Genomic DNA, 17,735 nt, shown 5'->3' on the forward strand with positions numbered 1-17,735 from the left:
ACTCGTCCACACAGCAACGTTAATAAACGTGAAAGCGCAATATACAATGTATTCCCGTTATAATGTTAGGACATGGAAGATTCAAGTGCAAGTCAAGTAAGTTGTTCATCTGAAATAGACACAGTAACATATGGTACAAGTTGATACAGAAACGCGTCCGAAATAGTTTTGTTTCATTCCTTCCATTTTCGAAATGCCCCCGCATGTAATTTATGCTCTGTAAGTGAATTATATGTGAAGTTGTTGGCTTGGAAAAGTAAAACATAATCTAAAAATATCAAGAAAGGTAACAGTTGAGCACTTGTTATTTTTATTCAAAACTGCACAAGTAATATTGAACAGCTCATCAGTTTCGCTTCAGAAACCAACTCTCATTTAGCATGTTGCTTTGGAAACGACATGACTTTTTGCTTAAATTCCTCTGTTGCAAAATGCATCAGCTTTGTGTCTGACGTGTATAAAAATAAAAAAATGAAACTATTAACGAACCCAATCTTCATTTCCATTTTAACCATGGAAACTGCATTGGAAACAACAAACCGATCTCTGTAAAAGCATCGCTTGAATAACAAAGTCCCTTTAGGACACAATACTAGTGTGAATATGTTATCGGGTTAAGCCCCGTAAACAGAAGTTGCTCTCTTTTGGTCTACCGTGGGTTAACTACCCTTCTTTCACGGTGACTGTAATGTATGCAATGTTACTGAAAGACGAGGATGAAGGTAAAGATAAACCATGAACTGTTTATCGATATAAGACCATGAATTGTTTATAGAACATACAAGGCATTTAACGTTGACACAAAAGAAAAAATACACACTAAGAACAAACTGACAGTGCCCGTATTTCCCATTCCGTTCCTACAAGCCCCAATTATTATCAACGTAATTTGTCCCAGATTAAGACAATATTGTAATGTTCTGTTCCTTCAGAGTTTTAGCCTCTAAACCATACCATACGTGAACAATGTGTTCTTGTGAACACAGAAATCTGTCACAGCTTGGCTGTACCGCTGGATCTCGGTCAAGCGAACACTGTATATACTCCACAGTGATTGAGTTGCTGCCAACAAATGTCGTGAGGTACTTGTCAGAAAATCAATAATCAATAAGTTACATTTGAAGGATATTCAAAACAAGCTTCAAAATTTTCGATTGCAGATGTGACATATTTGGGAACAGTCGGGAATAATTCTCGCGTTTTGACATAACATAAGTTTCCAAATCTTTCAGCCGTTGCCCTGTTTTGTCCTCGAATTTTTTTGGGAGAGTTCAAGAGACAGGCATGTGGAGGTACACCGTTTATGGTATTTGCCGTCATCTTTAACTCTCTTATATCTATAAACAATTCATGGCTACTCTCTATGTGATATGTGCATGACTGACCTCATACAGGTCTAAATAATATCATTTCAACATCTTAATTGCAAAATTTTGGTGCTGGAGCCATGCTGTTTGAAACGGTTCCGTTGACAGAATAAATTAAAGATTAATTCCACAAACAGCTCTTCTAAGGACTTAACTGGCAGAAAACAGTTCCTTTGTCTGACCTTGACCTCCACCATGGCAGATGCTACCGGAAGTGAAGGTCATCACTACCCGCTTTGTGAACACCTAGCCTCAACACTGTATGCCTACACATAATCCGATGTTTTGGATTTGAGGGATTTTGTTTCAGTTCTCTTTGAAGAATAGTTTTATTTGGACACGAAATACCAGTAAAGCGTATGTAAGACCCCTTGGTGTCTGTATATTTAAGACCCCTTGGTGTCTGTAAGCACCTGAAAACAGACATTGCATTATATTCGACGAAAGTTAATCCTATAAAGACGTATGCCCGCCTTTGGATGAAAGTAAGCTGAAGTTTCAGTTGCCTTTGATATATTTCAAACTGGTGTATAAGTGAGTGAGTGAGTTTGCTTTTACGCCGGTTTTAGCAATATTCCAGCAATATCACGGCGAGGGGCACCAGAACGCTTAACCACTAGGCTAAACCACCGCCTCGTACATAAGCATAACAGGTACATCGAAAAAGCATCGACAAGGTGAACGAAAAATGTCAAAGGCAATGTATTGTTTAGATTATCCCCCTTGAAGACTGGGAATGTAAAACAGCTGAAGAAAGCTTGTGTCAAATATCTAGATGTGACCTTTGACGATATCACAGAAAAAATCTCGCCACACTTCAATGAGCGCATGACTGTTCAAGTTATTACGGATCATCTTTCTGTTCTGCCTTGGCTTGAATATCAGTTTCTATGGCGTCTGTTTATCACCTGTTATCATTCTGTAAACGTTAAGTTTGGAGTGACTTTAAATGGCGAACTGAGGTGAAACATTACACTTAGAACCGAGGTCGGTTTTCAACAGTGTTTGTTCATAATGTAGCATGGTGATTTCAGAATATGCTTTTATTCATAAATATCCATATCCAAGTTTTGATTCCGACATTCAAGATGGTCATGCTACGGAGAATATCTTGGGCTGGATATCTACTTTTGTTGAGACAGTCCTTAGTCGGTATCTCTTGTTTAATTAGGTTGGATACCCACTTTCATTGTCAGATTGGATGACATCCAAAAATAGAAGTTGTTCTAAACTGAATCTGGAATGGCTTGCTGTGCATACAATGGTATTATCTCCGTGTTATTACAGAGAGGAAATACCTATCGGTTTTATGAATACGTGTTCAATAGTAGATATACAATGCCTCAAGTACGCACGCCTGTCGAGGAAATGCAGCGACAGCCGGTGCTCTGTTTCACGGGAATCTCCGTTGACACACACCACGTTGCCTTTCAGAACATGCTATTGATTATATTGCTAGTCACAGGCTGTGTTTAGTCAGCCGATGTGCTTGAAATTCAAATTATTTTGTTGAGTGAATATGTATGAAAGTTCGACTGCTATCTATTCTCCTGAAAATATTATTAATATTCAGCAGAGTGGAACTTCACTCACTCAATAATCACTAACCCATGATAACGTATCTGTACGGCAGATATTGTGTCATCGTGGACAGAATGCATATATCGAGGTTACAATCACTGTTTTTCTCATCTTATAAAGTACAAGCTGCTTGATTTGCAGGAATGTTGCTGTCTTGTGGTTAAATCGCCCGCTCGTCACCTGGAAGCCGGGGTTCGATTCCCCACATGGGTACAATGTGTGTAGAAAAGCGTAAAACTGAACTCACTCACTTACTGTTAATGAATGAAAATAGATGCAGAAGTATATCAAGTGATGTTGTTCATACGAGACACTTAAATAGTTTAACGATTCGCCAAGGATTATTTTCAATACCAGGAAACATACCCCAAAATCATTTGACAAGCCAACAAACTCTCGTGTTATGTTGCTCTTGTCAAACAAGCGGCGCCTGGTTCGATGTTACTCCACAGCTAGGGAAGTTAGAGCTGACGCAGAGTCCGATACAGCTGTTCCGATACTTAATAGGTATATGAATAGTCATAGGCCGTGTTGGGATTTACAAGCTTATATCACCCATCAGACGGTGTAGTTAGTTGTATGTCCGTTGTGTGGGTAACAACATGCAGGTTTAACAGTGGTTAATGCTCCAGATCTTGGGTCGGTCTATAATCACAGTTGTGTATCCCCGTGAACTGGATACTTAAACAGATAAATACATTCAAGGTTCAGCTTGGAAACCCGAGGCAGATTCAGCTATAATTCTGTTCAGAAATTGCGTAGTTATAAAGCTTTTTGGTTAATCTGTTAACCAAATGGTTAGGCAATCTGTGTGTATTATCATGAAGACATATCAGTATAATACACTGTGATCAATCTTTACATGACGTCATTCCCGGTTTGGTGCGTTATTGAACATTGTATATATGAATGGAATAAATGAAAGATATCATTTTCATTTTCTTATTTAATAGGTTAAAAGAATTTTCAAACATATTATCACAAGTTTGCGGGAGGTAATGGGAAATTATTAGCTCCAGATTGTGTACTTAGTTAATAAATTGGAGTGTATTATAGTTATAATGAATAATTAATAGGTCACATCTACTATGGGACCTCTAGAGCAGCTGTGTTTGACATACTGGATGTATCATTGTTTCATCATATACATGACATGCACTCGTTACAGGTCACCAAATATACCCACTGTGTCAGCTACACTGTTTCAACAGCCGAGATTACACTTGAAAATTAAATAAGACCAAAGCATTACAAACGTCATTAAAACGTGACAAGGTTGAAAACAGTCACCGAATCACCACAGACTTCAAGTAAAACAAATAATACCTCTATCAAATACTTCACTAGCTTTAAACCATCTGTTTACATCATATGTTACCACCATGGAAGGTGTGTGTATACTCTCTAATGTCGGCAGTTCATACATGGTACCAGAGACCATATATAACACGAGGGCCTGTGACTGACTGGTGTTTATTATAAAGTTTATAGTCCCAACGAAACACAATTTCACATTTTCCAAGAGCGTTAATGTTTTTTATAATGCAAGTTTGGGGCTAGCAGTGATTATGCTTTGGGCCGTATGGAGACACTTGTTGTTTTTTTTTCAAAGGGAAGCCACTAAATACTAAAGTCACTTGCCTCCGAGCCCATGAAATATATGTGTTAAATGGGCTGTACTACATGACCCTATCAATTAAAAAAATTCAGCAAAGTGTCAACTTTAACTTGGCAGGAAAATGCAACCAATAACATTAAAACACAACATCACACGTTCTTATATGTACAATGTATTTATTGTAGAATAGGACCATAGATCTATATGTACAATCATGTATTACTAAATTCAACCATTTAGATATTCTTTCATTAAAAACACAGTAAATGTGAATTTCAACTGTTGCAAATAAACTCTAAACTGAATTTGAAATTAAAATTATGCAATAGTTGGTTGCCAATGCTCTTTCAAACAAGGTATATCTACTTAATCAAGATGGGAATATTGTACTTAATAGTAGGCTCTTTGAGTAGCCCTTCCGATGAAAACTTTCTTTTTCCTAGGCATCTACAAAACAAATGATAATTTTATGATATAATATAATCATGATGGGTTCATCGGTGAGGTCAATGAAGAATGAATGTAAAACTTCCATGCTTTGTCCCACAGTGCATCTCTAGAACTGAAAATTAGGCAGATGGAGTTACACAATATTAATATTAAAAAACATGGTATAAATTTGAAGTGTTCTAAATAGTTGTTAAAATTATGCAATAGTTGATTACTGCCAATGCTCTTTTAAACAAGGTCTAGTTACTTACTCAAGATGGGGTAATATTGTATTTAATAATTTACACTATACCGTTTCTTCCAGGCATTTTTACATAATGAAAAATGACTTCCATGAAACAATATTAATATTTGATTATACAATTGCTTTGATATTTTTTTAAACTTATTTCTGCAGGTACAAGATATACAAGTACCAATAAAATAAATAAATAAACTTATTTCCAATAACTACAAAATATCAACACAACTAAATTACTCATTTTTTCAAAGACATCATTTGTGAATTTCTTACTTCCATTATTACTTTCCTGCAATCGTCGTGAACAGTTGATTGAACTGATGAATAAGAATGTCAGAGAGAGAGGAAGAACTGACACCTTGTTGTCTCGGACCCCACTTTGAGTAGCCCTTCCGGCGACTGCTGATGAAAACTTTCTTTTTTCCTGGGCATCTGCCAAACAAATGATAATTTATTATATAAATAGTGTAATGATATAAATAAAATGTTGATTCATTGTTGCATAAAGTCAGGCTGCTGGTACTGTATAATAATATAATAATATATAGCAATAAAACTCTAACTTCAGTAGGAAGAATAATGATAACAGAAAAATATATGAATTGTTACATGATAAATAAGGACCTTTTCCACAAATATAATCATCAAAATGAACAATAATGGAAATATGTACTTTTTTTCAAACGATTAGGTGAATGAGACTTTTGTAGAATGATTTAAATATATATTCACGTTATATTAATGAACAAAATGAATGTTATGTCGTCTGCTACATGATAATTGAAATGTTCAGTATACGACGCAAATATGGGTTTACGCCAAAAATCATAAAAAATAAAATACCGATCGTAGCCATATAAAAAGTGTACCACGCAAAAGAGGAAATCGCCGTGAATGTTCACATGTTTATTTCAAACATGCTAGTAATAAGCTGTTCTTGTGAAAGCGTGCGAAAATCAAGTGTTGTGGAGTAAAATATTTCGCAAAACATCATATTTCATCGCATTGCACGAGCCAAAATAAGGAATGACGCGAACGCCACAGACTTATAAATGCCCCTATACAAATCTTTATCTTATTTTCTTTCATTACACCCCGGTAACTAAGGATTTGCATTGAGAATTAGTATCCGTTATTGAAAATCAAAATCGGGACTTTTGCCGATTCTACACCTCCGCCATTGTTCTCACACAACGACGAGCACACATGACAGTATTCATCAAATACCAAGACAAATATATGCTTTAGCACCCCTAATACACCTCTAATGCACTGTTGCAAATGTAAGTATATGCATGAGAATACATGAAAAAAATCAAATCTTACCTTTGCAATGAAAATACGCGAAATCGATGACTGAAGTCAGCACACGTTTGCCAGCTTCCGGATAGGCTGCGCAGTACAAGCCGTAGCGCTGATGGTTTTGCGCACTGGCTAGAGGGCCGTCCCTCTGTGGTCTCTGATGGTACACGTTCACCCGTGCCCACGCTGAACTGACGCAGATACCATATTAATGTGATATTGACTAATTGTGTTTTCGATACAAACTGACCACCACCGGCCTTTCTGTCTACAGGAGTGAAGTTGATATTCAGTTCTACACCCAGCATGTTGCGACTCCGAATCAAGAGGCTCGTACTGGCCGCAATGGCGGCTTTGTTCGTGCTTGTAGTGTTACGGGCGAGTATCAGCAGTTCCGGTTCGGGTGACGCTTACGTCTCCAGCAGAGAACACTCGGGGTTTCAGGACTTGGCTGGCAGCCACAAGGTCCTGGAACCGCTTATCATACACAAGAATATGGAAATAATACCACCTGAGGTAGAACCTCCACAGACAGCAAAGAAGACAGTAAAGAAGACTGAAGAGGTAGAGAAGGAAAAAGTGAACGTTGACCCGGCCGCTCCCGATGATGTCATGTCAATGGTGAGTACTGTCAACGAACGCTCACGGTCAGAAGCTATAGTCGATCAACGGGTTCACCCTTGATCGTTTGCCATGTTGATAGCCTACTCAAAACACATTATATGTATGATTAGTGTGTGAACATGTTTGCTCGTTGAGAGACGTTAAGCATGTTTACAAAAACACATGATGTCTGAAACTGATATCGTAAAGGATTTCAATATTCCTCTAAATGCACCCACTCTGTACACGGCTATAATCTAGTGACAAGATTTTTTCCTTGATAATAGAATCAAGGAGAGCAGTGACCTTCAGTTGACAAAAGGATGAAAATACTGATTGAAATACATAACAATCGTTATGTCTATGGACCCCGTTTTCTACACTCTATCATCTCAAATGTCTGGGTATCTCGAAATGACAACTCGGTCCTGTTAGGTTCGATATAGTGGGGGCAGACTGTATGTTACATCTCTCTACAAGTACCGTTAAGTCGAATACTTCCGGGGACGGTGGGGTAGCCTAGTGGTTAAAGCGTTGGCTCGTCACGCCGAAGAACCAGGTTCGATTCCCCACCTTGGTACAATGTGTGAAGCCCATTTCTGGTGTCCCCCGCCGTGATGTTGCTGGAATATTGCTAAAAGCGGCGTAAAACCAAACTCAGTCAGTCGAATACTTCCGCCTGGCGCAGTTCTGGATCAGTACGCAGCAATGGCAGATGACCAAGCATACCAAACTTTAAGCCGTGTACATATGCAAGGACTCATGGACATTTGCCATACATTTTCGTGTATAGATCCATTCAGTACACTACGACCTGTCGTGTTCTGTGGAAGAAAAGCTCCACCCATCGTTTTTAATCATCTTTATCATACAGATTATAAACTTTAAATCGTGTTTTGGAAATCACAAGTTGTTCAGTTGTACTTTTGAGGAAGTTTGCTTGTTTGTCGTTTGACTACTCTACATTCCTGCTGTATGATAGGGGTCAGTAAATAATGGACCAGACAATCTGGTTTTCATGAGCAGCGATCAAGCGATACCATGACATGCATCAAGTCAAGGAATGAGTTGCCCCTTTAATCATCTCTTTATGTTCAGAATTTTAGACGATGTCTAAAACTGTATAGCTTAGTGATATGCATTTGATGACAGCGACCATTGAAATTGCTTTTTGTTCGATTAAATCATTCTATTGATTGACAGCATTGACACAATATAATTCGCAATGTATTGAAATCTTTGAAATTGCTTTTTGTTCGATTAAATCATTCTATTGATTGACAGCATTGACACAATATAATTCGCAATGTATTGAAATCTTTGAAATTGCTTTTTGTTCGATTAAATCATTCTATTGATTGACAGCATTAACACAAGATAATTCGCAATGTATTGAAATCATTGATTGAATTTGAAAATGGGACATTTTCAGACACAGCCAAATCTGCTATCCAACTTTAAGAACCCATGTTGGCGGGAGACAGTTAGTACCAGCAACAAGGTGCGCTGTTTACCCTACTTCCACCTCATCGGTGTAGACAAGAGTGGCACAACTGACCTGTGGTTCAGGCTGAGTCAGCACCCTGACCTTGTGAAACCTAACGCTGTCTTGGGCAAGGAGACTCACTGGTGGTCGTGGCGCAGGTTTGGTGAGTATGACCCAGGTCTAGATCATTTGTATTATCTAGATCTCGATGACGTCCATGATTCAGACAGGCTCGCTGACTTGGTTGACACATGTCATCGGTTCCCAATTACGCAGATCGATGCTCATGCTGTTGATCACTGGATTGTCTGGTCCAGACTCGATTATTTACAGACCGCCGCCATATAGCTGGAATATTGCTGAGGGTGGCGTAAAACTAAACTCACTCACTCACTCATGTGATCCAGATCTAGATGACTGGTATGCTCTTGATCAACATGAAAAGCCAACACCCAGTAACTCGAGTTTTCATCTTTTCTTTGTTTCAGGCTTTGATATCTGGGCTAACAATGCTCGTATTCAGCATTTTGAGGAATATTTAAGCGCATTCGACAAGCCGGCTTTGCAGATAAACTCGACATCACAAACGTCTCACGGCCTTTCAGACTACCATCATCTCGTCACAGGTACGTTTGGTGCCCGTCTTCAAGTAGATGTAATGCTTGTCTGTCTTTCGTCTCAATCCTCACACGTCTTACATGTTATACCATATATTATTGAGTTCATTCATTCTGTTGCGCGTGTTGTCGCCAGGCGAGGGTAGCCCCACCGTGTTCTGGGACATGACCGGGTGGAACAGAATCCCCCAGAACAAAAACAAGACTGTGGACACCGCGGTACTCACCCCCACTGCATCCACCACCTCACACCGAAGGCCAAGTTCCTCATCATCTTCAGAAACCCAACAGACAGGTGCGTGAAGCATACGAACACATTTCTACTCATCTTTTCGGTAATAAACGTACATACCCGTTAAGATCTGTGTAATGCCATAGTTCCGAGAAACCCATTGACCAACATGGTTTGAGAGACGACAAGATGGACTAAGGCATCATGCCCGGTGGTTTGTTGATTGCATGTCATCTTAGCTCAGCTGCGTCGATACATGCTCATCATATCAATCACTCGGTTGTATGGTCCACAATCAATTAGTCAAATACAGCAATAATGTAGCTAGCGTATTGCTGAGTGTGGCGTTAAACAACAAAGAGAACAGGTACTGCCCCCAGCTTACTATATTCTCTATCCTTCCCATCTATATTTTTGGAGTTACTGAACTGTATAGGTGAGTACAGGTATATACGTATATGCATACATACATATATTTATTATTAGACTGACATTACAAGATACTTCTGGTACGCCATTAACGCCAGGTTAATGTGGGGATGGGACTACGGAGATTGCCACTTCGGAGGTATCTCAGGTACGGTACGATACAGAACAAAATGGCGAATCTGGTACACCGCCTGTGAATATACATAATGCTATGAAGGTTTTCTTACACGTCAGTGCAAATGGATTTCCCAGGAAGGAACACACTCCATAATATAGCATAATAAATAATATGGTAGATGTCCTGATATTTCAAAAATATAATGCAATAGCACGAACAAAATGTTATTTTTCGAATCAGTAACGTATTATTATTATACAAATATATCACATGGTCTGTTCATAGCTTATGTGTTTATGTACTTGTTTACACGTGCATGATCTATGTACATTGTTGTTGGAACCTATGTTCTGTGCATAGATTACTTGCATGGCCATGTACTTGTATTCAGATTTCCAGCTTAAACGGTGTGTATAGCCTGTCAGCATTGATAGTTGATCACAGCTGTGCCTGCCTATTTGCGGCCTGCTTGCTCCGTTGTTATCGAGGCCTAGCTGGAACTAAGGCCATGTCAGTTTGATTACAACATGATATACCAGTGTTTTTAATACCGTGAACCAATTTGATACACACGAACAATTCAGCCGTGCGTGTTAGATATATCGTGCATGTTTATATAACCACTATAGCTTAAACGAAGCCAACTGCCCGTTATTCCCAGGGCCGTGTGTATAGCATGTATCATGCTTACTGCAATGGGTAAGGGGTGCTATGAAAACACATCCTACTGAAATGCTATTATTATTATTACTTTGTAGTAAGTGGTGTATGATGAAAAGAAACGAATCAGAAACACATTACAAGCGATGTTGAAATAGTATATTCTTATGACCACCAACGATAGGGTTGGAAATTACAAAGTTAACATAATTGGATTGGTGGCGCGTAATAAGGCCACGATTTGTCAAACATCCATTCACCCGACGAGGTATATTGAAGTCTACCAATGATGGCTCGTGGGAGTCTGTCCCACTCCACAACGAGATGAGCTGCGTGTTCACGATTTCTATTCGGCTTCCCGTAACTTGAACTCCAGTAGTCCGGTGAAAGATTGCAGCAATTTGATTCACTGTTTGAGCTCGATTTCCTGGTGTATAATTTAGATCAATCAATCCTGTATTCTTGTCCTTGACCCGGGTCAGGTTCGGTCGTCAACAGTTTGGGTTTCTTGGTACCAATCCATATTCTGCTAATCACAGACTCTGTAACATTGAAGGAATTGGCAAGCGTGAACGTATTGACTGCGGCTACGCATAATGAATCAAATCAAGGAAGCCACAACTGAAATGCAAGCAGATTCAACAAGATGTGTAGAAATAATCGATGTTCCTGTGTCAAAACAGGAATCAAGCCTTACAAGGTTAAACGTTCTGGCCAAAACTTACTTTTGTTCCAATACCAGGTAATATAGTTAATATTACATGTTTCGCAGCTGTTTTAATGACGATATAACAATATTCTCTTTGGGCCGTTGTGTGTGTCATGCATTTTGCACTGTGTAATGTAAAATATAACTGTACCGTATGTTTTGGTTTGGTTGTTGTTTAACGGCGCACACTGCAATATTCCAGTCATATGTCAGCGGTCTGTAAATAATCGACTCTGGGCCAGACAATCCAGTGATTAACAGTATTATCATCGATCTACGCAATTGGGATACAATGACATGTGCCACCCAAGTCAGCGAGCCTAACCACCCGATCCCGTTAGTCGCCTCTTACGGATAGCATGGGTTGCTGAAGACCAATTCTAACCCGGATCTTCACGGGTTGTGTCTTATTTTTATCATGCATAGTGGCAGGGACGCTACAGGTTTACTTTGGTTCCATACAGTTACTCCCGATATCATACTGTATAGCCTCCGTTGCCAAATACCTTGGTTCATGCTTGACACACGTCGTCGTATCCCAATTGCGTAAATTGATGGTCATGATGTCAATCACTGGATTTTCTGGTCCAAACGCTATTATTTACTGACCGCCGTCCATGCGTTAAGGCCCCTCAGTGCCCTGATCAGCATATCAAGCCGCAAATGTCCAAGTGTTTGACTGTGCGGAAACTAGCCATCCTCATCTGCACAACATCTTCGTCTAGGTATAAAGTGAAGGCTGGAGACGATAACACGAACTTCTAACTTTTGTCCTTGCATACCTCGTACACTCGTGGTCCCATAAGTATTTGTTCAGTGGGTACATGTACAGTTGTACAAAGTATGTATATCCAACACCGTACACTATTTGTATATCAGACAGAGCATATCACATGTTTCGTTCTTTCAGGCTGTATTCCGACTACTTGTTCCTACAGTTGTACCGAGCGCCCAAGACACCACTGACAGCACAGTCGTTCCACACAGACGTGCAGACGTCGCTCCTGATGCTGAGGCAATGTCAAGAGCTTCACTCCCTCAAAGAATGTCTCTTTAATAAAACTTTACATATGAAAATACCGGTAAGATATTTTCGTGAATTTTGCAAAGAATTATAAGAAACAACATATACTTAGACGCGACAGGAAATGGCCTCTATATGTCATATTTGAATACAATATGATGTGTGTCGTAATTTCAGCATGCCCTATATTTTAACATATCCCATGCTTTAAACATGTCTCGGACTTCAACATGTCCTTTACTTTAACATGTCTCGGACTTCAGCATGTCCCTTACGTCAATATGTCTGGGATTTCAACATGTCTCGGACTTCAGCATGTCTTTTATTTGAACAAGGCTCGGACTTCAACATGGCCTTTACTTTAACATGTCTCGGACTTCAACATGTCCTTTACTTCAACATGTCCTTTACTTTAACATGTCTCGGACTTCAACATGTCATTTACTTCAACATGTCTCGGACTTGAGCATGTCGAACTTCAACATGTCCTTTGCTTCAACATGTCTCGGACTTCAACATGTCTCGGACTTCAACATGTCTCGGATTTGAGCAAGTCGAACTTTAGCAAGTCCTTTACTTTAACATGTCTCGGACTTCAACATGTCTTTCACTTTAACATGTCTCGGACTTTAACATGTCTCAGACTTCAACATGTCCCTCACTTTCTCATGTCCCCACTTCAGCATGTCCACCACTTTATCGTGCTTTATGCCCCATACCTTAACAAGATCATTATGCTAAACATGCGCTTTCAGGACTGAATTGATTTTTGTTCCGTCTTTTTTAATCACATATATTTCCCAACATGCAATCATTGTTCGCAATCGATACACGTTACAGCTGTCTTGTATGCGAGTTGTAATGAGATAACCAGCTAGTCCTATTTATCCAGTATCAATATGACAGTATCAACATCACGAAGAAAGGGCTTACTTTAAAATACAAGAAGACACAAAGAACATTTTCACGTCTAACATTTATCGAACTCCTCAGTACAGATCTAGAGAAGAGAAGGAGCAGTTGGTGAGTTTGCTACCTGCTGTTGTGAGGTGCTGTGTAGATGCATCGATATCTCGAGCAATGAAAACAGTAGTCGACAGCAGGCCAAGGTGCAGAAATACAATACTCGGTCGTCCTGTTTACGTTTCCAAAGCTTATCGCATTTACCTTACAGTCGGGTCAATAGGTTTCTACTGCCGCATATACGCTGATCAATGTTACATCCCTGTATGAGTCACTGACGATGTCGGTACCCAGCTGGACTGACACATGAAGTATAGATCAAGTGGTTTGTCCGTCTCCATATTAATATGTCTTAAGTAGCCCTGGACCAAGAGGCAAATGATGGTGGTAATGGCGGTAATGATGAAAATGATGATGATCGTGATGGTGGCGATGATGATGATGATGATGATGATGATGGCGACTAACTGGAGTGTCCCAAGCAGTCTCATGGTAGCGCCTCTGGCGTGTTATAGTCACCAGCCACATGTATGAATTTCAAACTCTGCATTCTCGCCTTCAGATGTCTCTCTGGTGCACTTCAATATCTGTCCGACCTCCTTTTTCCATACAGACCAACAAGATCCGTCAGCTCTGAGAGAAACCTAATCGTCTGTGCACTCTTAAAGTCAGAACAGTTGAATTTGGTCAAAGAACTTTCTCTTATGCTGCTGCCTCAGTATGGTATCATCTCCCACAACATTTGAGAGAAATAAAAGAACTTTCAACCTTTCGAACAGCACTTAAGACCCACCTTTTTCAAAAAAGCCTTCTCGTCCTGACATGCGCCCTTTGAGCATGAATGCTGCATGGAAATATGCGTTTTATAAATGAACTAGTATTATTGTTATTATTATTTCTTACAGATTAAAAATAGTATGCAGCAGAGAGGGTTCGGGTGATCATGGCACAGTCAGGCTGGTAAGGCTCATCATCAGCTCAGGGCCCTTGCCCAAACTACACGCAGCCCAGACAGCGAATGGGACTTCTCCCAGGAAACGCTGCCTAGTTGAACCCACCAAGAACTTTCCAGAGAATATGTAGATTCCCCAACACTGCAGCCTTCTGCATTACCAAGAGTGTCAGAAGGGCTGTGCTCCCGGAGAACCCGGGCATTCTCCTGATCTGCTCCAAGAGATCAGGAGGTACTAAACCAAGGGCACCGAGAACAATGGGGAGTCTGACTAGTCTGCTAGTGTCAGGAGACGTATTTTGGTAGTGTTACTGTCACGAACTATAACATGTTGGTGTCACAGCCATGCATGTCATGGTAAGGACACTGTAGTTATACTGTCACGAGCCATGACAGGTTAAGTGTCACAGCCGTGACAGGTTAGTGTCACAGCCATGACATGGTAAGGACACAGAAGCTATACTGTCACGGGCCATGACATGTTGGTGTCACAGCCATGACATGGTAAGGACACGGAAGTTATACTCTCACGTGTCATGACATGTTGGTGTCACAGCCATGCCATGGTAAGGACACAGAAGCAATACTGTCACGGGCCATGACATGTTGGTGTCACAGCCATGACATGGTACGGACAGGGAAGTTATACTGTCACGGGCCATGACAGGTTAGTGTCACAGCCATGACATGGTAAGGACACAGAAGCTATACTGTCACGGGCCATGACATGTTAGTGTCACAGCCATGACATGGTACGGACAGGGAAGTTATACTGTCACGGGCCATGACATGTTGGTGTCACAGACATGCCATGGTAAGGACACGGAAGTTGTACTCTCACGTGTCATGACATGTTGGTGTCACAGCCATGCCATGGTAAGGACACAGAAGCAATACTGTCACGGGCCATGACATGTTGGTGTCACAGCCATGACATGGTAAGGACACAGAAGCAATACTGTCATGGGCCATGACAGGTTAGTGTCACAGCCATGACATGGTAAGGACACAGAAGCTATACTGTCACGGGCCATGACAGGTTAGTGTCACAGCCATGACATGGTAAGGACACAGAAGCTATACTGTCACGGGCCATGACATGTTGGTGTCACAGTCATGACATGGTAAGGACACAGTAGCTATACTGTCACGGGCCATGACATGTTAGTGTCACAGACATGACATGGTAAGGACACAGAAGCTATACTGTCACGGGCCATGACAGGTTAGTGTCACAGACATGACATGGTAAGGACACAGAAGCTATACTGTCACGGGCCATGACATGTTGGTGTCACAGCCATGACATGGTAAGGACACAGAAGCTATACTGTCACGAGCCATGACCTTATGTTCAAGGTACTGTCATTAGTCGTATTGTGTAATTGGATTGTAGTGTTAGTGGCCCCAGCCTTACGCTTCAAGTAAAACATTGTGTTCTGTAATGAATTCATTTTCCACTGCAGGTTCGTATTCCTGTAAGCTTCTATGCTGTGTACCTGAAAGAGTGGTTCAAGGTTTTTCCAAGAGAAAATTTCCTCATTTTGAGAAATGAAGACTACTCTCAAGATATACGAGGACACATAGGAAAGGTGTTCAACTTTTTGGATTTTAGTAAGTATTTTCAGTATAACCTTTTGGGAAATGATTACAGCAAGAATGACATTTTGAAAAGAAAAGATATTCATGAATATGGGACCGTGGGTGTATATTGATGACAATAAAAAACGGCAGGGAACGTCAGTGCGTGTGTGTGTGCGTGCGTGCGTGCGTGCGTGCGTGTGTGTGTGTGTTAGATACGGTAGGGAACGTCAGTGTGTGTGGGTCATGGATACCGTGGGGAACGTCAGTGTGCGTGGGTCATAGATACGGTAGGGAACGTCAGTGTGTGTGGGTCATGGATACGGTAGGGAACGTCAGTGTGTGTGGGTCATGGATACCCTAGGGAACGTCAGTGTGTGGGGGCCATGGCTACGGTAGGGAACGTCAGTGTATGGGGGTCATGGATACCCTAGGGGACGTCAGTGTGTATGTAGACGGTAAGGAACGTCAGTGTGACGTTTAGTCGATCAATCCATCAGTCAGTCCATCAGCTATAGATAGTAAAACACAATAAATACATTATTTCTTTCCAGGCAAACTTCCTGATCAAGAGTTGAATCGTATTGCCAATATGTCCCGCGCGTATACCCGCAACAAGCAGCATCAGGCAGCGGGACAGATGTTGGCCGAAACACGAGACCTGTTAAACAACTTTCACAAGGATCTAAACCTAGACTTGGCACAGCTACTCCAAGATGACCGGTTCAAGTGGACAGATCCAGTTTTGAAATAAATGTTGAGGCTTGAATTCTGTATGCATCATAGCGAGGCATGTGTCAGACAATTCCCCGTGTCGAGTTTGGTGAACTTTTGTGATGTATGGGAGATAACTCTGAACAATATTTTACAGCTGCTGTTGTACGGGCACACTGATTTCCCATCACAAACGAATCTCACAACATCGGATCTACTGCGATGTTCTCATAAGTGTCGTGCGTATAGACGTGAATATGAAGGCTACAGTGTGTTTCAGAGGATCCGTACATGCACACCTGGATAAGAGTGGGTCAGTTTCCATGAGTAACCAAGGAGAACTGGTTTAAGTGATGATTCCATGCAATATATATCTTGCATCAGCACTTGTGTACTCATCATTGGTGTGGATGCCGTAACGAGATGCATTGAGATGCCACAACGCAGCTCGGTGTCCAACACTTTCTTGTGTAATGAAGGGACGTCATTCAAACAAGTGATGGTTGGTATCGGTTATAGGAAATCAGAGGTTGACAGAGGTTGGTTCTTAAATAGTCTGAACAATTTCTAATGAGTTCTAACTTCAACAGACATTTCCTTGTTGTAGACATTACCCGTCCATTACCTTACTCACTCACTCACTCACTGACTCCATAGACCGCCTCCGTGGTGTAGTGGTTAGAGCGTCCGCCCGGAGAGCGGAAGGTCGCGGGTTCGATCCCCGACCGCGTTATACCAAAGACGTTAAAATATGGTACTTGTTGGTCCCTGCCTGGCGCTCGGCATTAATGGGTACAACAAGGACTGGTCGGCTCGGAGTCAGTATAATGTGTCTGAGTGGGGTACTCATGCTTCACTGCGGCGTGGTATCTCATTAGGCTAGCACTTTAAAACCAGCTTAAGTCTGGGCTAGTACAAGCAGCCGCATATACACATACACATACACACGCATGCACGTCGTCATATGAGCGAAATACTCTCAAGCACGACGTTAAACCCAATTTCACCTCACCTCACCTCACTGACTCCATATGCTGGACAATACAAGAGTTTCAACATTCCATAGTACATGGTGAGGTGGGACAGTT

At 41.0% G+C, this 17,735-nt stretch overlaps 1 protein-coding gene across 5 annotated transcripts in view; it reads left to right on the top strand.

The window, feature by feature from the left end:
• LOC124282822 overlaps nucleotides 1-17,365 on the top strand; it is a 34,581-nt gene extending 17,216 nt beyond the window's left edge. For 4 of the 5 annotated variants that reach the window (XM_046718855.1, XM_046718857.1, XM_046718856.1 and 1 more), the window contains 7 exons: nucleotides 6,834-7,180; nucleotides 8,595-8,811; nucleotides 9,137-9,274; nucleotides 9,402-9,560; nucleotides 12,324-12,495; nucleotides 15,819-15,966; nucleotides 16,488-17,364. In XM_046718855.1, coding sequence (XP_046574811.1) covers nucleotides 6,866-7,180; nucleotides 8,595-8,811; nucleotides 9,137-9,274; nucleotides 9,402-9,560; nucleotides 12,324-12,379 — 885 coding nt within the window. In that variant the 5' untranslated portion in view covers nucleotides 6,834-6,865 and the 3' untranslated portion in view covers nucleotides 12,380-12,495; nucleotides 15,819-15,966; nucleotides 16,488-17,364. Of the gene's footprint in view, nucleotides 1-6,833; nucleotides 7,181-8,594; nucleotides 8,812-9,136; nucleotides 9,275-9,401; nucleotides 9,561-12,323; nucleotides 12,496-15,818; nucleotides 15,967-16,487 lie in introns of all 5 variants that reach the window. The other variant, XM_046718854.1, reaches the window with a different exon arrangement.
• The last annotated feature ends 370 nt before the right edge of the window (nucleotides 17,366-17,735 follow it).

Source organism: Haliotis rubra, unplaced genomic scaffold (genome assembly GCF_003918875.1).
Source record: "Haliotis rubra isolate DU_JTF1 unplaced genomic scaffold, ASM391887v1 Scf304, whole genome shotgun sequence".
Classification (NCBI taxonomy): Eukaryota; Metazoa; Mollusca; class Gastropoda; order Lepetellida; family Haliotidae; genus Haliotis; species Haliotis rubra.